Source organism: Gouania willdenowi, unplaced genomic scaffold (assembly GCF_900634775.1).
Source record: "Gouania willdenowi unplaced genomic scaffold, fGouWil2.1 scaffold_124_arrow_ctg1, whole genome shotgun sequence".
NCBI classification, from domain to species: Eukaryota; Metazoa; Chordata; class Actinopteri; order Blenniiformes; family Gobiesocidae; genus Gouania; species Gouania willdenowi.
Genome location: NW_021144872.1, coordinates 17,179 through 38,660, shown reverse-complemented (window position 1 = coordinate 38,660; position 21,482 = coordinate 17,179). Strand labels below are relative to the sequence as shown.

At 37.4% G+C, this 21,482-nt stretch overlaps 1 protein-coding gene across 1 annotated transcript; it reads left to right on the top strand.

Annotated features, from left to right (window-relative positions):
* Positions 1 to 804: 804 nt before the first annotated feature.
* LOC114458546 (tetratricopeptide repeat protein 8-like) lies at positions 805 to 18,158 on the top strand. The gene is made up of 10 exons (XM_028440970.1): positions 805 to 987; positions 1,184 to 1,207; positions 1,337 to 1,457; positions 2,566 to 2,591; positions 2,863 to 3,035; positions 3,940 to 4,114; positions 4,204 to 4,326; positions 4,731 to 4,815; positions 4,890 to 5,030; positions 16,623 to 18,158. The coding sequence occupies exons 1-8, from the start codon at positions 874 to 876 to the stop codon at positions 4,809 to 4,811; spliced, it is 837 nt and encodes a 278-aa protein (XP_028296771.1). The 5' UTR covers positions 805 to 873; the 3' UTR covers positions 4,812 to 4,815; positions 4,890 to 5,030; positions 16,623 to 18,158.
* The last annotated feature ends 3,324 nt before the right edge of the window (positions 18,159 to 21,482 follow it).

Genomic DNA, 21,482 nt, shown 5'->3' with positions numbered 1-21,482 from the left:
TGAATGTGTTTGTTAAGGCTCTGACATTTGGCAAAATTGTGTCAGTTTTTAAGAAATAACACAAAACTCCAGAATCAGATAAATATGCAGACAAAGGGTATGAGCCTTCAGCGTGCCCGTGTCATACCAATCTCAGCAAAGCCCTTTTTGATACATAAAAATAGGACGAAAGAAAGATAGAGGAATATAAAGCAATAAAATTCATCTTTTGTAAGAGTAGTATAACAAACCATGCTTTACACAAAATAATATTCACTTCATGGAAACATGAGGACTGACAAGTTACTGCAAAGGTGGTAAACAAAGAGAAAGCACACTGTCAGCACTCAAACAAGCTCAGTGTCCTTTTTTTTGGTATCAGTATTATTACAATAAATAGGTTTAGTATTTATCTTATTTTAGTTTATCTAATTTAATTTAATTTAATTTAATTTAATTTAATTTAATTTAATTTAATTTAATTTAATTTAATTTAATTTAATTTAATGTATCTGTTATGCATCTGCTAAAGTCTGTATCTAAGGGTAGAACTTCTCAACATCAACAACAACTGATGGAGATCATGTCAGAAAACTTTACATTATTAATACTAAAGAAGAGAAGAGCTAAATTAAATGTAATTTCTTTCTTTTTTTTTTCCTTTTCTTTCCTTTATCGTATTTTTCCAGTGTTGTGAAAACTTTATTCGAATTTATTCCGCGTTTTATTGTTGCACATGCATTTTATTTTTTAATCAAAGGAGGAAACAGGCACATTAAAACCCCGCCCCCGTCTGGAGTTGCCAAGCAACAGAGGAAGCGTCACTCCAGCCATCGCCGTCCCGTCCTCGAGCTTTAACCGAGTTTCCGGTGCTCTTATCGATCTCTCAGAGCAATGGAGGTGACGATGGACCCTTTATTTATAGCATGGAGCTACTTCAGGAGGCGGAAGCTCCAGCAATGTTCAGACATTTGCTCTAAAATTCTAGAAGAAAACCCCTACGACCAGGTAGAGCGCTGGGATTAGCTTAGCCTGCTGCTTTAACCCGATTAGTCCAGGCTGTGCTGGCTCTTCCCTGTCTGCCTTTCATTTACCTGTGTTCATTATTAATAAAACATGTCACTGTCTGACTTCATGTTTTCCTCTCTGCTTTAACAATTTCATTTACACGTTTTCTCACTGCTTTCCTGCACTTTGTCTCAAGGACTCATCCTTGTTTATCTCAGAGGTAATCATGACTGTTTCTATAGTTTAAAACCCTTTCCTTTGTTGATTGTGGAGGACAAATCCTGACTTTAAGGACTTTATGTAGATCAGACATTTAAAATGACTGTAAAAGCTCCTGTTTGTGTCTCAGGCTGCATGGGGCTTAAAAACCTGTGCCCTCACTGAGATGGTTTACATTGATGAAGTTGAGGTTGACCAGGAAGGAATTGCTGAGATGATGCTGGATGAGAGCTCTATTGCTCAAGTAGCACGTGAGTAAAAACTCCTTCTGTAATAGTATTAATCTGTGCCCGTATTCACAAAGCATCTCAGGCCCGAAGATAGTTCCTCAGGTGAAAAACTGTTAGGAGTAGTGAGGAGGACTTTTAAGAAGCCTACAAGTGTCTTAAACAGACAGAAACAGAGATATTCTCTGTAACAGTGATTTAATAAGACACTACCTGCTAATAATAAGGCCATGGCTATTGATATGGAAACTATAAATAGGTTGCCAGTCTATTCATACACAGTTCCCCTCATTGGCCAGTTTAGGTGACGTGATAGGTGCACCACATGACCTAAAGTTCTGTCAGTTTTATATTAGCTCTTATTTATTTTGAGCTATTCTGCTAACCCTTTTATTTTAGCCCTAACCCTATCCCTATCCATATCCCTAACTGTAACCCAGGAAAATACACTAAAATGTTTATTTTTTTCATATATGTATTTGTAAAGGTGGAATTTGACGCTTCCTAATAATAATAATTATTATTATAGTGTTTCTGGTTGGTTTTTGTTTTTCGCACCATCCATCAAGTCACATTCCTTGTATTGTTTTAAACTCTAATTGGCAAAAAAAACCAAACTGTTCTGAATCTGACTTTTTTTACACAGCTTAATGTAATAGCAGCCTTGTATTGCTGTGTGATTTGTTCGCTCCCTTCTCTGTGTGCTCTAATCTCTGCCCACGCTTTGATTGTAACTCGTAGCAGCACTTCTCAGGGTGTCCCGATCCGATTTTGATATCGGATAACGAATATCGGATTTTATGGGACAGCATCTAAAATCTCCGATATATATTATATTTATTCAATTGTAGAACACTGTAGATATTATGTTGAAGGTTAAAATTCATGTAACTAATTTAATAATAAATAAACCAATTGCTTAATAATAAATGGGTCAGTTTTTCTCATACCTACTGTTGCTGACTATTGTTCTCTGTTTGAGTAACATCTTGGTATCGTATCGGAAGCAAAAATGTTGTATCGGGACATCCCTACTTCTCACACTCGTATCTCGTGTGCACACAGGAGATTACATTGATTATCAGGGCAATGAGCTCCCAGCTCTGCGTCTTCCCTTGTGCTGTGATTCCAGAACCCAGTTTCCCACTTAATATCCTTGTATTTCACTTTTTAAACAGCTCCAGCAATCACAGTAATCACTGACAGCTGTGTCTGCGTCCACCATTAATATCAAATACATAAAGTGGTAAAATTACCAATGTGGACAGTAACAACAATAAGTAAATCAATATAATAATCGGCATGTGAACGAGGTTCAGACATGTTAAGCTGTGAACAAATTAATTACATTTTGCTGAAGTAAATTAATTTCATGATCGTTTTTTTTTTTTTTTTTTCTGTACTTTTTTTCTCTAATAACCAATCACAGGTTTTAAAAGACTGCATCATACCCAGCAACAGGGTCAACCACAACATCACGTCAGCCACAGAGTACTACAAAGACGTCTTAAAGCAAGACAACACACACGTGGAGGCCATCGCTTGCATAGGCAGCAACCATTTCTACACCGACCAACCTGAGATCGCCCTACGTTTCTATAGGTCACACACACACACTTTTCTGCTCTGTTTTCTGTTACCTTAGTGCAGAAATTCTCAACCTTGGGCTCTGGACAACCATTTGGTGTCACAAAACGCTGGGAGGTGGTTGCCAGATGCTTTCAAGAAACTAATAATATATATATATATTTTTTTACCAATATTTGTCTTCAACTACACCAAACTTGCCATATTTTAACCTATGTATTACTTTTTTTTTTGCAATATTATTTCTCCTTTTACTGCATTCCTGCTACATTACTCCCATTTCTGCCACTTCTCCATCAAATTTCAATGCATTTTCTGCGCATTCTACTCCTTTTCCCACCTAATGTCACATATGTTGACCCATTATTGTCATTATTATTATCATTATTTTAACCTCTTTTCACCAAATTTTATGCTTCTTTTTTTTAACCGCTATCACAATTTGTCATGCCGATTATTTGCCAATTTAAACTAATTGTTCCAATATTGACTCTTTGAACCCCCTTTTTTTTTTTTTTTTTTTACCATTTCTTCGTTGTGTTTTTGGCCACTCCAATTTGCTACTATTTACTAATTTCTTTGGTTTTTAAAACCTTATTTCACCACCATTTTTGGTCACTTTCAGATTTATGTCTTTAAGATGACTGTTCTATGGAACAAATAATAATACACTTCCTGGATAACAGTGGATATTATTCAGATAAATAAATAAATGTGGTTATCACAGATTCATAGAACAATGGACCATCATTTTGCTGACTTTTTGGATGGGTCTCAAAAGCTCTTGCCCTTATTCTCTCCTTTAGCTGGCCCTGAAAAGGTTGAGAACCACTGCCTTAGTGTACGTGGATAACCACAGTAGCCACATGTGCAGATCTTTAGTTATCTTTGAACTGAACATGTGTTACTTTGCTTGTAGACGACTGCTTCAGATGGGAGTGTATAACTGCCAGCTGTACAACAACCTGGCTCTGTGCTGTTTCTACGCCCAGCAGTACGACATGACTCTCTCCTCCTTTGAGAGAGCGCTGGCCCTGGTGGCCAATGATGAAGAGCTGGCTGATGTCTGGTACAACGTAGGACACGTAGCTGTTGTGAGTTTACCACAAAATGACTCGTTGAAAACACAGACTGTGAGCAAACATCCAGCATCCAAACACCCGTTTCTCTGTGCTGTTCGTAGGGTATAGGAGATTTAACTCTGGCCTATCAGAGTTTTAAACTGGCTCTGGCTTTTAATAACGACCATGCTGAGGCCTATAACAACCTGGCTGTGCTGGAGCTGCGCAGAGGTCATATTCAACAGGTGAGAGCAGCTTGGAGAACATTTATTAAGCTCATTCATTTTAGATTGGACACAATAATGTATTCACTTTTGATATGAAGTAGCACGAACGCTCATTTAGTTTGAAGATTGTATAATGAGAACAGGGATCCGGAGATTTTATTATATGATATTTAGATTCTTAGGAAAAGATTTTGCTTCCATTAACTCTTAAAAATCCAACAGAAGGAACATCAAGTGTATCTTATTTGCCATGAACATGATAAGGTGTTTAATAGTTTGTTTTGTTCCAAATCAGTGAAATTATTTGAGCAAAGGCTTTTAAAACCTCTGACATTAGTTCTGGTTTAGCTTAATCTACTATTTAATAATATTCTCATATTTGGCTGAATATGATATGACTTGCTCGTCTCTCTTTGATCCAGTCTAAAGCCTTCCAGGCAGACTGCTGCGTCACTTGCGTTTCACATGTACGAACTGCACTTCAACCTCTCCATTCTCTCTGAAAAGGTAAATCTACAGCTTTAAATCCCAGTAGAGGGACATGTGAGAGTCAACTCTGATATTATTCTGTATCTGTCCAGATTGGAGACCTGCAGAGCAGCTACAACGCAGCCCAAAAGTCTGAAGACGCCTTTCCAGAGCATGTTGACACTCAGCAGCTTCTCAAGCAACTTCGACAACATTTCTCAGAGCTGTGAGCGTCGGTCGGACAACTTTAAATTGTAAGTACAGGGAGCATCGCTCCAACACTTGAATTAGTTTGGTTTTAGATAGACGGCTGCACAGTCTTCAATTTGGCTGGTGTTTGGCTTTCAGTCTCCACAGTATCTGAAAAACAGTCAAAAACATCAGATTGGACAGTGACTTAGATATTTGAGGTCTTCCTGATAGCATAGCATAGCATAGCATAGCATAGCATAGCATAGCATAGCATAGCATAGCATAGCATAGCATTGTCAGGCTGAGCTGAATAGATCAAATCAACTTTATTCGTATAGCGCAATTTACAACAAAGTCATCTCAATGTGCTTATCAAAATATAAAATTCATAAAAAGAAAGAAAAAACCCAACAAGATCCACATGAACAAGCATTTAGCAACAGTGGGAAGAAATCTCCGATAGAACCAGGTTCAGAGGTGGCAGCCATCTGCCTCGACTGGTTGGGGTTAGAAGGACCAACGGAACAGGATAGACAGATAGAACATCAGTGTCCCAGACTAGTTGAGCCGTGAACCACATCATCAGCTTCACGACATCTGAAACAGAGCAGAGAGAGAGGGGTGAGGAATGGTAAATGGTAAATGGACTTGATTTATATAGCGCTTTATCACCACACTGAAGTTGTCTCAAAGCACTTTTACATAACAGCTCATTCACCCAATCACTCTCACATTCACACACCAATGGGACAGGACTGCCATGCAAGGGGCTGGTCGACCGCTGGGAACAACTTAGGGTTCAGTATCTTGCCCAAGGACACTTCGACACATAGCCAGGTACTAGGATCGAACACCCAACCTCTCGATCAGAAGACAACCCTCTACCACCTGAGCCTAGGTCGCCCAGGAGAAGGCACTGACTGCAGAAAAACATGATACATTATTATCAAGTCAGCCTGCCTTGGCCTTGGGCCTCACTCTCAGTGGCCTAGTCAACACTTATTATAAAGGTGATGAATCTCTCCCTGTTTATTGGTAAGCTAACAGCGACTCCAAGGTCTGTAAATGCGATCGTTTACAGACGAGCCCATGTCCGCTCTAGCGGTTAGGTTATGTTATGATTCAGTTCTGTTTACGTGGACTGTAAATCATAACCAGCTACATCAGAATTTGAATCTCTTCCTGTTTATTGGACCAGTAAATGCGACCGTTTACAGATGAGCCCATGTCCGCGAGCAGCGTCAGTTCCAGCCATTGGAATACATTCAGGCAGAAGGTCTTAATGCACAATTCAGATTTTTTTTTCTTTTAGAAAACTAGATTTATAATTTTTTTTGTCTCTTCTGTCTTTAACAGAACTACACAGGTTGCATATGGGCCAAAAAATATATATATTTGTAATGAGGTAATTGATAATTAATTGATAATTGCTGTTGTAATCGTAATTGAATTGTAATTGAGTTCAGATAATTGAGTTTATAGCTTTTGCTCAAATCCATCTCTTGTCCCTCGTTGGGCTTTCACATAAGATTTTATAATCAATGCACTAAAATGTAAATGTAAAGATGCTGAAACGGCATTGTACACACATAAAAAAAGCACGTACGATCATCAAAATATGAATAAAAGTTAGTAAAATTGTAATTGAACTTTAGTGATTGAGAATGTAATTGTAATTGACTTTAAGGTGAAAAAAAAAAAAAATGTGTAATTGGGGAAAAAGGCCAGTCATCTTAACCGTAATTTAACACGGGTAAATAAAGCCGTATTTGTAATTGAAAAATATAATTGACCCTAACACGAGTCTGCACGTAGCCTTAGTTACTCCGCAATTAGTTAGCCGTAGTGCAATCAATCCCCCATGTCAGAGCTGTTCCCTAAATGACCCTTTCATGATTCTCTCTGTTGGCACACACACACACACACACATGCACACGCACACACACGCACACGCACACGCACACAGTCATTACTGCCTAAGCATTTCTTATGTAAGTAAACCATTCCTTTAATTATTCACGACTGTGAATGGTGCAAATGAGTGCGATAAAGAGAAACACCAGGAAAAGTTGCAGACTCATTCTTTCATGACCTGCGTCTGTACTTCTCAGCTGGAGAATGTTTACGAGTGTACAAATATATTCAGCTAAATATAATCAGGGTTTCATGCTTGTTGTGCATGTATAAGGCTTAAACAGTGTGCATCATGCTGCTGCTAAATGGATTCTCGTCTCGTTTGTGAGTCGGATCGGCCTACCAGGAGGTGGCAGTCTGGTAACAGCAGAAAATGATAGAGCTCTTATTAATTCAGCATTAAAAGTGGTCTCTCACGATAGGTCAAAGATGTGTTAGAGACTTGGTTTGGTTGAAGAGAAGAGAAAAAAATAAAGGATGAAATCTAGCTATATGTGGAGTTGTGAAAAGTAAAGTTAGGAATTGTAATATCTTGAGAAAAAACATAAATTCATAGACTTGAATGCATTTTATTTTGTAAACATTTTGTCGTTTACCTTAGACACAACCTCAGACAATGTCTGGCATGTATATGTGGCAATATGTATTTATGTTACCTCCAAAGCTTCTACATCTTATCAGAGACATCAACTCACGAGTATGAGTTTAAATCAAAATTTAATTTGCAGTTACCGTACATATGAATAATCTTTTTAGTTTAATAGGTTTACAGGCATCCTAAAATCCCCTAATAATCAGTAAGTAATATGAAGAGAATAGCATCTAAATGTATAGTAGAAAAAGAGCTTTGAGGGGTAAAACAAACAATGGTTTCATGAGAAAAAAAAAAACATTCTTTAGGTTTAAGAGCAATCGATCGTCAGTGTCACACAAAGCATAATCATTTTTATAACCTCCCTTTAAGTGTCTTTAGGGACTGGAAATACTTTCTCAAGAATTAGTGATCATTGATTGTCCTTAAACTGATCTATTATGAGGCCGTGACCATGAGAATGATCATGTGCACCTACTCCCAGTTTAATGATCTGAGTGGTTTCATCTATTCTCGTCCTCTGAAGACCAGTGGTTTGTTATGGGTGAAGGCCTCTCAGAGTCAGAGGGGTGGAGGATCAGTATTTCAAAGATCGATCAATGAGAATAAAAAGATTTAAACAATTTTAAAACTCTCTATCTTGGTGTAAAGAAGAAAAGGAAGAAGAAAGTCATTAAAAAAAAACATCCACACAACCTATGTGGACCTTCACTTAGCAAAATGATACTAATGATTATAAAAATGAAATTAATTGAAAGTTACTATTGCTGATGATTACATAGTTTCTCATTAAAAGTCCATTCAGAGCTGAACTTGTAGTCCACAGTAATAGTAACTCTTATACAGTATAACAGCAAAATGTTTGCATTATTATAACATTTTTCTTACTTCTTTAAAAGTTCGGTTTTTTCTGGACCTAAATCAAGAGGATGTTTATATTTTGGGGGTTTATTTTACTCAAAAAGTATTTCCCACCTTTATTAAAACTTGTTTCATACTCCTGAAACTAACGCAGGATCCATCTACCGTACTCAGCTTGTTTTTCTCACCCAGTTTGAATTACCTGGCTAATAAAAGCAGTTTGCAGCTACATACATCACAGAAATTAGCCGCAGACATCTCACCTAATTCGTACACACAGCATTATGTATTTTCCGCATAATAAATCAGAGCGGTGCACAGAATAGCTGAGTCAGCGGAAATTCATGTGAACTCGCACAAAAGGCTGTATGTGAAAGTGTTTAAGATGAGTGTGACCAGCGTTGGATGGATGTTGAGTGTTGATTCGTTTCTGCTGTGAATGAAACGGAACCAAGGGAAACCACTTTTCACTCACACCTTTATTCATCAGCTTTTAGTTCCTCCTTGTGGGAAAGAAAAAACGTTGTAATATTTATGCAGGGTTTATGATGTCCTGTCAGAGTTTTTTTTTTTTTTTTTTTTAATGCCAGGGTGGTGTAAAGGCTGTCGCTGCTTGGATTGGATGGTTTCAGCTTGTTTGCCTCCACCATCCTTCCTGTCAGCAGCCACAGGGGAAACAACAGCGTACAGGAGGTCGATGGAGACTCTCTAAACCTTCTTATGAAAGGTCACAAAGTCAATACTCATGATGACCTTGAATTCCCAAAGTTGAGGCGCTTCTGTTTCTTTTTAAAGAGGGGTTGACTCCTGAGTGTTACTAAAGCGTACCTAATGGGATTGAGAGTCAAACGGGGGCCATTCATCTGCCTGTGGAGTAAAACAAAGGCACAGACATCCCAAGTTGAGAGTGCAGAGCCTTTGAAAAGCTGGACACGAAAGATTTGCACAACAAAAAAAAAAGGAAAGAGAGAAATGACCATTCCTGTGTGTACCAGCTGGGGTTTGTTGCCGCTGTGTTTTAAATGGAGGTGATTACCAATCCTGACAGCACTGGTGACAAACGGCCTCTTAGCCTGATGTCACATGACCTTCACTGTCGGATGGGAGCTAAGCTTTCATCAGAGATGAGTTGCCAAGCTTTGTCCCCTTTGATGTGTTCTGTTGGGTGAATAGTAAATCAAATGAAGGATGACGAACCCATGCTCGCACCACAGGGAACCTTGTAGTGAAGAAGGAAGGAGACATATGAGTGTTTGACTTAATCCGTCAGTTTTAACAAAACCAACGGTGTTTTATAGCTCAACATTTGGTTTAGAAAAACGTTATGCATTGCCATGAATCTGATGATACAATATGATTTGCATGTCACGATACGATAAATCCCTATACTAAACAATACAATATACATAGTGATATATCGCATATATCAGTAATTACAAATTTCACCTTTACAAGCACAAAATGGTGTGTAATACAATTTATTTCATTTTTTTTAACTTACAAGAACATGTAAATGATAACTAACTGTAATTCAATTACCAATATTAAAAAGGCAATGCAAGGCAAATGTATTTGTATAGAGCATTTCATACACAAGCCAATTCAATGTGCTTTACATGATCAACAAGTGCAATAGAAAACATTTAACAGCTTAAAAATCAGTAAGAACATTAAAATCGGCAGTAAAAACATTAAATCAACAATATGCAGTAGAGAAAAATAGTGCCTTTAACTTTGATTTTGCTGCTCTGCTGGCAGTTTGTTCTACTTCTTTACAGCATAACAACTAAAAGCAGCATCACCATGTTAGCTCTGAACTCTGGGCTCTACTATCTGACCTGTATCCATAGATCTGAGAGACATGCTGGGTTCATACCTAACTGAACATTTCAAAAACAAGTGGCATGTTTTTCAAACTTGTCAAATAAAATTTTTCAAAAAGGTTTCACTTTTGTTTCTACAACAGATTCTAATTCTTTTAAGTTCTTAAATTCTTGGAAAAAGTAACCACATACATTTATAAAAGTGTCATGTATGTTTTATGAAAATAAAGGGCAAACAACTTCCAAGCTAAAATGTATTGAGGAGTGAAGTAGTTTAACAAGGTCTGATGTGTTTTGCTGACACCTAGTGACCTGGTATTTACATGCTATGCCTATGTTAGCATCAGAGCCTTTTAGAGAGAGAGTTGCGACAACGGAAGTTCGAAATAGACTCAAATAGTTCCCAGAATTTTTTGGACGAGCAATTTGAATCCATTGATTCCGAGTGACGTAACTGGGATCTTAGGTAATTTGTCATCAATATTTGATTGATTTACAATAGTTATACAGTGCACCGTCATGTGCACACATTCATTATGTATTATTAATTAATTAATAATTAATTAATTAATAATTAGTTAATAATGCACACGTTAATGTGTTTAGATACGCTGATAATAATAATTTCCAATATTATTTTTTGAACTTACCGTTCAAAAGTGCATCACAAACTTTCTACTTTGCTCTATTTTCATTGCATTGCAATAGCCAACTGCTCACTTCCTATTGTGAAGCTCCATGAGCCGCCATTGCTGTAAAAACAAATCGGTCCCATTGGCGTAAACGGAGATGTCGCAACCTTCTCTCTAAACGGCTCTGGTTGGCATTAAAAAACATTTTTTTCCATTAAAAAACATTATTAAAAAAATCGATTTGGACTTTTTTGGATCGATATGGTAATTGTGTGTTAAAATATCGCAAAATATATCGCTTAATTATTTTTTTTCTTACACCCTTAGTTATGTACATAGCAAAACTGCATTAAGTTTCAAACTCAAATGCCACAGCCGCTGTAGAATCATTAAAAATTCATGGCCGTAGTGTGAGATACTCAATCTGTGGTCAAATGGACAAAAACATTACACACATATTCAATCAAACATGCCACTCCACGCTGCTTCAGTCATCCAGCCAGTGAAGCTAATCCATCATCCAGGCAGCATGGACGAGGGATGGAGCATGCAGAATAGCTCCACTGAAGGCTTTAACTTTGTTACGGCTCCATAAATCTGTAATGGCAGCATTTCAGATTTGGCAACTTGTGATCATGATGTTAGCATAACAAAATAAACCCTTCATAGTGATGCATATTCATACGATCCAACCCATAACATCACGTCCGTATCATGTCTGTTGACACAGCGGGGCAATAGTTACTGTAGTTGTTAACGCACCAGGTTTTATTTTTTTGTTGGATTTTTATTTGATTCTGTAATGCGTTAAAGCTGCTTAACCACATAACTCACATTTTTAAAACGGTACTTGTATGTCATCCAAAAGTCGTTCTCATAGATCCTCTATTAGGGATTTACTCAAATGTCGATTGTAGAAATTTACGCTCCAAAGTTAATTGACTCCTCCAATTATGGTACAATGGGTTCGATGACAAATGGTGATGTGACTTGAACTTCGGAAAAGTTTAGAGCATTGCATTGTGGGATTTGGAGTCCCGTCCAAAAACCGCAAAGGCAAAGCCAGACAACGAAGACAGTAGCTGCATTTCCATTACCTTGGAAATGCGCAAAATCTAAATAGCGAAACAAAAAACATCTGAATTTCGAGAAAAAAAAAGACTCAAATATTGCTAAAAAGTTTACATGCTTTCATAAGGAGGTTTTTCAGACGTTTTGATATTGAAATGTATCGCAAACGTGAGGACAGAAGAGACATTTCTTAGAATTATACTTGATTACTGTCACAATGCACCGCAAACAACAAAGAAATGCAGAGTGTTATAAGGAGGTGAAGTCTTTTGTGAAGTCTCGCAGAATGAGATTTCACGTGAGTTACGAGGCTCCTCCCCAAAACCACCTTAAATGGAAACACGTTTAAAGCTCAATTATACTTTGTCGAAACTTTAGAAATATCGGTTATTTTGCATAAAAACTGTAATGGAAACACAGCTACTGATTCGCTTGACATTATTTTTCTCCTGCTTAGTTAATCTTGTTTTTGTAGAAGCCACAGTATTAGCTGGGTTTAGCAACATTTCTAAAGTTTCAACAAACTATAATTGCGCTTTGAATGTGTTTCCATTGAAGGTGGTTTTAGGCAGGAGCCTCGTAACACTTGTGAAATCTCATCCCGTGAGACTTTGCTGCAGGAACATGGAAGCATAGAACCTCCTTATAACACTCCATATTCCTTTGTTGTTTCATGTCTAATGTGATACTCATGATTTTTAAGTCTAATGCTAAGAAATGTCTCGGTCTCCTCTTCTGTCGACACGTACCAAGTCATGTTTTCTCGGAGAAAAGTGGTCATGTGACCAAGTACCGCACGTCACGACGTGTATTTGGGGAAAAAATGTTTCCATAACACTTTTGTGATACATTTCAATATCGAAACGTCTGAAATTCCCCCTCATGAGGGCAAAAAAACTTTTTAGCCATATTTGAGTGTTTTTTTCAAAATGTAGGTGTTTCCATTACCAGTTTTTATTGTGCTATTTAGATTTTGAGCATTTTAAAGGGTAATGGAAACGCAGCTATTGACATCCGCCATTGTTTCGTCAACAATTTTCAATCCATGAAAACATCAGAAATGTCACTTTTGTTATAGTTTTTGGTGTCACACTGACATCAGTAGTGGATGAGAACAACAATCTTAATTACTACACAGAAAAACATATAAAAAGCTTATAGATTATTCCATACACTTGACGACCACACTTAGACGAGATTGCTTGTCTTGATTGGCACATTGACGACGCTTTTACGATGTATTGTGAGGTCAGGAGCCAAGTGCTTTTCCGTGTAACCAGCTGCATGTTTAAGACATGTGGTCATTTCCATATTGCTGACGCACATCCAGCATCACCTGTCAGGAAACGTTCAATCATGTGAACGACGTGCGGCCCCCGTACGGAGACGATGACCTTCACCTAAGCGGATACCTAGACGGTGCAAATGAAAATTTCATGTGTTTCCTGTAAAATGCCTCAGACATGTGACACTGAGGCAAACTGCGTGCTGAGCTACATGTGGCCGTGCTGGTGTGGAGTACAGCTGTGAATTACATTGCGTAACTAAAAGCATGCTCAACAAACATGAAACTTACAATGGAAGGGATGGGATTGGCTGAGAGGAGAGGCCAAGCTCTACACATGGGCTATTTTTAAAAAGGCAGCCTGGTCATTGTATGTTTTATTCATTTGCAAAGACTGGCATGGTGAAATGAGAAAAGACACTTACCTTTTCATTTCTTGGAAAACCATCTCGTGTCATTTTGACGTCGTAGTAAAATAATCAATGTTTGTTAACAACATGCTTGTCTAAAGTTGCTTTACTCTGCCACTCAGTGAGACGGCAGTTTGCAACATTACCTCACACAAGGTCATGTGTTCATGGCCAATTCCTTCTGCACAAGCTAGTATGTGTCTAAAATACAATAAACAATACCACGTAAATCGATCGTTAGTGTCTGTTTTGTGTTGAACAAAATATTAACATTCCTTGTGTGTAGTTAGATGGGATTTAATCTGTATACCTCAAAGGTATGACGTATAGGACAGTACAGGCACTCGTGTCAGGTTTTGCATTGATTTGTCGGTTGTCTGTTAGAGGTTGTATTAAACAACAGGAAGTTCACAAGGGGGCCTGCTCCAGTTTCAAAATAAAAGCCTGCAGAAAAAAAGACTAGAAAAAAACCTGAGCCAAGAAGAATTAATTTAGTATGATTTTCGTGTGTCGACCCATTGCTATTTAAATTAATGATGCATGATATTATTGGCATGTTATTGGGCGATATTGGCTTAAAAATTGAGAATCGGACATTGCCATTTAGTCAACATAATTAACCAATGAAATAACAGGCTTTGTTTCCTTGATCAGCCCATACACATCATATAAGAGACGCCTCATCGCCAGTGGAGAGGCGTGATTACGCGCCGCCATCTTGTGTGTGTAGCAGACTGCAGAAGTGCTTTTAAATCAACGGAGGTGCTTGGATCTTGTAAAAATGTCAGTTTTACCAAACCTAACTAGTTAAGTAACCAGCAACTATTTTAGGTAGGATAGGCTGCATGTATCATTATTGTTTTCTTTAAAATCAATTGACGTGAACAAAGTTATAATAAAGACGTGCAGTTTTTTAATACTTTATTGCAATAATTAGCAAACAAAATGTCATTTTCACAGACAACTGTCATCAAAAGTTCACTGCATTTTTTATTCTATTTTATATAAAACAGAACAGAACAAAGAAAGAAAGAAAACAATGAACAATTTTTTGCAAGTCATCTCTAATATTTAATGATATTTTTTCATCATCTAAAGTTTGCTCTGCCATTCTCAACCAAATATTTATTTTAGGTGATATTTGTTGTTTCCATGTCCTTGTCCTGCTGTTTTACATAAGTTGAAGTACTTTTCTTATTTTGTACAAGGAATAGTTACAATATTTTCAGCTTTTTCTTATGTCTGTCCTTAATTCCACGACAGAAACTCCCATAGATAATCTATCGAATGTTGGCCAAAAATCCCAATATCATGCATCTCCGATTTTAATGAGTAAAATCCTTGGTATTTGACATTGAGGAACACCATTTTTCAAATTGTGATCCATCGCCCATGTCGCCAACAGGCACAAAGGTACTGCCGGTGTGGGGGCAAATTGAATATGAAGAATGGATAAAAAACAAGATTGGCTGTGTTAATACATGTTTTTGTAATCATTGTTTTATGATTTGTTTTGTTGAAAAAAAATACTGTCAGACTTTTTTAGAAACATTTCATTCAAACCTGACATTAAAAAGATGAACACAGACGGACCCCACTGCAATTGTAATTACATTCATCTCTCACTTTACCCGGGGCCATACATCACCTCAAGCAGGTGATAAGAGTGATTAATTATTTATACTAGGCTTTCAAAGATTATCTATGCTGGCCAATACAATGTGTAGCCACAGTTGATCTCGCCATATTCTAATGAACAACACATGGCAGGTTACTGTATCTTTAGTGCACATTGAATATTTATACAACAGGAAGCTGGGGAGTCAGTCACTGATCTCTAAGGTGACTTGCTGATGGTCTGTGTTGGGTGCTGCTGGGTTTGGACTGAGTCACATGGGACATATTGTCTCCTCAGTATGTCCTTCTTGTCCATTTAGGTGAAGGATTATACTTCCAATGCTTTTGAAGTGAGTCAGTGCACTGGTAAATGGCAAAAATGTCCCAAAAAAACATACATAACACAACCTTTCCTGCATCAACAATTAGTTTCTGGGTCTATAAATAGAAAGCACAGCCTGCGACATGCTGCACTGCTGTACCGTAAAAAAAATATCCCTGCTCGTGGTAAAGATGAGGCAAGCAGTGAGAAATGTTTGAGGATCTCGGGGAACGTGATAATTGGAGTTTAATGCTCAGAGATGATGGTGGAGATGAGGCGATGCTTATCATGCAGGAGGGATTCAATTCAGGCTGCGCTCTGAATCATAATCAAGTTGTCTGAAATAAAAGTCCGAACCAATAAAGACGATATCAAACAAGATACGGCTGTCTTTTCAAAACGTCCGTTAAGATATTCCAAGTCATTTATTTCATTGACATGAGAGAGAGAAATATATTGTCACAGTTCATGCATAAATTGCCTGCGATTGTGTGTTAAATAAAAAGGCTACAATGACTTCTTAATAAGCTCATTTCTGTCAAAGAGCATTTTTTTCATTTGAGGTGAGTTCATTCTATATGCAGCAGCAGCAGCTGAGAGAAAAAAGCATCCTAGGACATGAAAGAGAGCATTTGTTAATGTGGATGTTTTACATTCCTATTGCATCAACTGTTACAAAAAAAGTTAAAAAAGAAGAACAAAACAAACACACAAAAAAAAAAAAAACTTTCTTTGGACTGTGGCAGTACGTGCACAATATTAAATCAACAATTCACAAAAGGCGTGAAGAAACTTTCAGAGCATTGGCATTTCATTGTTGGGGCCACAAAGCTGTTCATGAACTGAATGTGTGAGATAAGTGCAGAAACAAAAGAACATGAGGCGCAGATTGGTTTGGTTGGTAACAGAAAGAGGGAGGAAGCTCTCCTGGCGTCCAAGGGCATCAATAAAAACCCAGCATGTGTCGACACAACAATGCCAGCAGGGGCATATTTACTCCACACACCAGGAATCAATTTCACACAGAAAGGGGAGGACTTGGATAAAAAGGCGTATTGCAGAGACTCTGAAATACTGCATAATGTGTTATTGGATTTAAAGCCCAGTTCTTCTATTTTATCTTTCAGAGCTTCTGCGAGCTGGGTGATCCAGTCAAATGCAGATTCCTCAAGCCAGCACAAGAACCTACAAGCAGCTGAGGAAAAGAGATTGTTCTGGGGTTTATCTTGGAGTAAAATGTGCAATAAAAGCTTGGGAATAGTATAAAAACCTGCAGCATTTCTGTTCTTAAGTCCTATACTAATTTATAAGCTATCATTTAAAAAAACACAATGCATCTCTACTCGTTCTGGAAAAAAAGGTTCCAGTTATGAGCCATCATTGAAGTGAAGGAGACTGCCCTGTGCAACGTTTGTTTCGCAAACACCCACATGCATATTTTATTAAGATAGACAAAAAGTACATGCTGGGAGGTGTGATTGTAGATAACAGAAGAAAGCAGTGAACAGATGAGGAATGTAGTCAAAATGATGCAAAGGAAGAAACACATTTGTGAGAGGTTAAACCTGAAATTGCTAAAAGCACAAATAATATTTGGCAAAAGCAGGAGGTTTAAATGTTGATATATTTGATATTGTTTCTATTTTTGCAAGGTTTGGGCTTCTTTATGGTTTATTGAGCTTTTCAGGATTAGTTGTTCTTCCTTGTGCAGTTTTGGATTAAGTTTGTGGATCTTATTTGTTTTATATCTTTACGCGTGGGTTTGTTTTGTTGTTGTCATTGGATGTTTTCGTCTCTACCTTTAAAGGTTATGGGTAGAGGTGGGCGATATTATTGGCCCACTGATATTATCAGCTATTTGTCATAAAATTTGATGTTGGTTGACATCAGTATCGGTTTTTCCACCAATATTGAAAAACCGATTTGTGTTGTTGTTTGAAGCGACGTATTAAAAATGAATATGGCAATAGTCTTGAATAAATGTTCTTATTTTGCACAGCTTAGGTTTATTTGTAGATTACATCTAGTGGAGCATCACATTAAAAAGAGCTGGCTTTAACCTGTTACCAGTACATGCTGATAAATATTGGAAATCATTTTTTTGTTTTGGTTTTGGACAATTATCGGCTTACGCAAAAAGCTAACATCGAACATGGGTTTGGTTTCTGCTAGGGCCCATTTTTGAGTAGCCATGAGCCTTTTTCAAATAGCTTTGACTTTACTTCATAGAGCCTTGTGTTTAAATAAGCTCTTGAATTATGTTGTCGTCAAAGTTCTCAGTTTAAGTCAGTCTATGTCAGTTTTTGTTTGTCTCTGTCTTGATTTGTTGGTTTTGGTTTTCTCTGTGTGTTTTCATTTTACTAGCAGTCTTGTGTGTTGGATGAGTGAGGAGCCTCTTGTCTCTCACTCGAGTGTATCTCCTGATTTCCATCCCTCCAGTATTTTGGTGATGCTGCTCACCATTCCTTTGTTGTCCATCCACATTCCTTGTGCTTGTTTGTATCATTTTGTCAGCTTTTAGTTCAGTTGTGGTTAATGTGATTGAATCCTAACATAATCTAACCGCTAGAGCGGTCATGGGCTCGTCTATAAACGGTCGCATTTACTGGTTCAATAAACAGGAAGAGATTCAAATTCTGATGTAGCTGGTTATGATTTACAGTCCACGTAAACAGAACTGAATCATAACATAACCTAACCGCTAGAGCGGACATGGGCTCGTCTGTAAACGGTCGCATTTACAGACCTTGGAGTTGCTGTTAGCTTACCAATAAACAGGAAGAGATTCATCACCTTTACAATAAGTATTGACTAGGCCACTTGGAGTGAGGCCCAAGGCCAAGGGAGGCTGACTTGATAATACTGTATTGTGTTTTTCTGCAGTCAGTGCCTTCTCCTCGCCCTTCTTTCTCTGCTCTGTTTCAGGTGTCGTGAAGCTGATGATGGCAGTTCCTGATCTGTGGTTCACGGCTCAACTAGTCTGGGACACTCTGATGTTCTATATCTTTATCCTGTTCTGTAGGTCCTTCTGTCCACTAACCCCAACCAGTCGACGCAGATGGCTGCCATCTCTGAACCTGGTTCTAACGGAGAGTTCTTCCTGTTAAAAGGGAGTTGTTTCTTCCCACTGTCGCTAAATGCTTGTTCATGTGGATCTTGTTGGGTTTTTTCTTTCTTATTATGATTTTTTTTGATAAGCGCATTGAGATGACTTTGTTGTAATTTGCGCTATATAAATAAAGTTGAATTGAATTGGTTCTTTTTTTTGTCCACTTTGTTTCTTTCTTGATTAATTGATTTGCTTATGGTTGTTTTGTATGAGTTTCTACCTAGACTTCTATTTGTCAGTCTGTCTTGCAGCTCTGCTATTCTTATAACACTGTGTAAGAGGAAAACAATCCACTTTACACAAAGAGGTTTTGGTGATTTAGGATATTTCACGTTTCACATGGATTTGACAAAACCCACTGATACATTTATAACTCTCTGTAAAAAACAATAGTTCTTCCACACATGTTTTATTCTGTTAGGGATACGAGTGCTGAATCCTGCCCAAAAACAAGCTACACGTGAGAAAGCTCAACAATCATCATTTTAGATCTGCCATCACACAATTCTTTGGCTGCACTTTCTTACTGGGAGTCACTAGAATGTGATGACAAACTATCCTCACAAGCATTATCCCTCTCTGGTTTGAACACAAAACTACTGAAACAAATTTCTTCCCAGTAACTATAGTCATATTTTAAAATTCTGACACACTGTCGTTCAGGACCTGAAGTACACTGTTTGTTTACTCACATTAATAACCCATGATTTAGAGACGACGTCTTATCTTTATCGATTGACAGACACATTAGCACTTCCTCACATCAAAAAGTTGATTCATTGTGCACTATCATGTTTTTCTGCATACTCTCTTCTTTACACAAAGACCACCATGGCACATTAGTCATTTACTTGCTTCTTTAGGATAAATAAATAAATAAATTAGGGATAAAATATTAAAATAAGCTCAACTTGTGTTCTAAAAGTTACTCCCTTTGTTATAAACCATTCTTGTAATATGCAAAATTTGAAAAATATAAAAAAAAAAATTCTTTAAAAAAAACACTTTTACTTCCAATTTTCTCAAATGATGTTTTTTAAAAAAAACGTGACGCAGTAAATTAAATCTATTATACTCCTTTTTCAATCATTGGACTTTAACTAAATTCAATAGTTTTCAGGAAAAAAAAGTTTTTGACCATTGATTCTAATGTAGGATTCACTGTTTTACTGTGTTTTGTGTTTTTATCATTCAATAAAAGAAAAGGTTTCTGTCATATGGAGCTAGATTTGTGTCTTTATTATTCAATCAAAAAAAAAAAAACATTTTCGATCAAAAGAAAAATCACTTTAATAAAAAAAAACTTTTCAATCAAAAAAAAGTTTATTTTTAATTGTACTACCCATAATATGGCCCAAATACAAAAAAGATGACTTCAATTAAAAAAAAAACACATTTTCAATCAAATAAAAAAGAGTTGTTGCACTTTTTTTTTGCAATTGATTTTGATTCAAGTTAAGTTTATTCATTTTCTCCACAATTGTCACCAGACTGGCTGAACTGATTACACAACACAATAAGCACAACTATAGCATCACATTTCTCTCTCACCTTAAAACAATCAACTCTTCCCCACCCCTTCCATATTCCTACCCTGACTCTCTCTTCCCTGTTCCCTTCTCCCTCACCTAGGTGTAACACTGCCCTCTCTTTTTATATTCAGTAAAGTGTTTATTACCCTTCCTCATGGATGGCTCGTGATGGTCACAATTATGCAATAAAATAAATGAATTTATTTAATTGCAAATCATGCATTGCTGTCGTAAAATGATTGCACTTCTTGTAGTGTTGACTTTCGACAGCATGTGCAGGAAGAAAAAAAGTTTATTATGATTAAAAATATTTTTAATTTAATTTAATTGGAATAATTTTTCTTGGAATAAGAAAGACAAACAAATCTACTTAGGGCGAACACAGAAAGCAGTGGGACGGTGGTAACGCGCCCCCTAGTGTCCATAGTGTGCACTGCGGGTGGATGGTGATTATTACCGTGCGTCTCGAGGCGTCACTGCAGGAATGTGAACGTGTCGGTGAACGTGTTTCTGCTAATTGTTGATTCAGACCCGGAGGGTGACCAGGACCAGGACCAGGACCAGGGTCTAATCTTCTTCTTCTCTCTCTGTCCTGGAGCCGCAGTGATGAGTGCGGACAGTATCAGTGAGAGTGTGGAGCAGCCCCGCATCAACAACACCCACTTACCGGGCAAACCGACACCGACACCGACCGGTGGCCTCGTGGACACCGAACTCAAAGTGACGGCCAACGGGGTGCACGACATTGAGGACCGGATTCTGAGGATCACCGGTTACTACGGTTACAAACCAGGATACTCCAGCCATAGAAGTGAGTGAAAAGATTATTATCATCATCAGTGGAGGTCAAACATAATCAATAATTAATATGCAAATCAATTAATCATTGAAACATGTACAACAATGCATATTTACCAATGGTAAATAGTCTATTTTCTGTGTGCATTCAACATTACGCAGATTTTCATGGAAATATTTTAAATTTAATTTCAAACACTTTTGTTGAGGATTCTGATAGTTTGGATTCATTTATTTATTATTTATTTCGAGCAATTTAATACAAACAGAAAAATCTTTAGAAGTATGTGTACGTACATTTTTCCATAACATTATATATGATATGTATTAACATAAATTATGTAGATAACAATAATAAATACAATGCTCGAATGATTGAATTATTTGTTCATAACATGGTCCCAGAGGACTGCAGTTCTGCTTGTTTTGGATGTTTCCCCTGCTCCAACAAACCTGACTAAGCAGAAATAACCCGTATCATGGTTTCTTTATGGAGCTGGATTGAGGCACCGTCATTAGATTCCGGTGTGTGAGAGTAGAGAGGAAAA

Coding starts and splice junctions, on each gene's coding strand:
- LOC114458546 (XM_028440970.1), top strand. CDS start 874: ATGGAGGTGACGATGGACCCTTTATTTATAGCATGGAGCTACTTCAGG. Junction 1,208..1,336: donor CATCCTTGTTTATCTCAGAG/GTAATCATGACT, acceptor TTTGTGTCTCAG/GCTGCATGGGGCTTAAAAAC. Junction 2,592..2,862: donor GTTTCCCACTTAATATCCTT/GTATTTCACTTT, acceptor AACCAATCACAG/GTTTTAAAAGACTGCATCAT.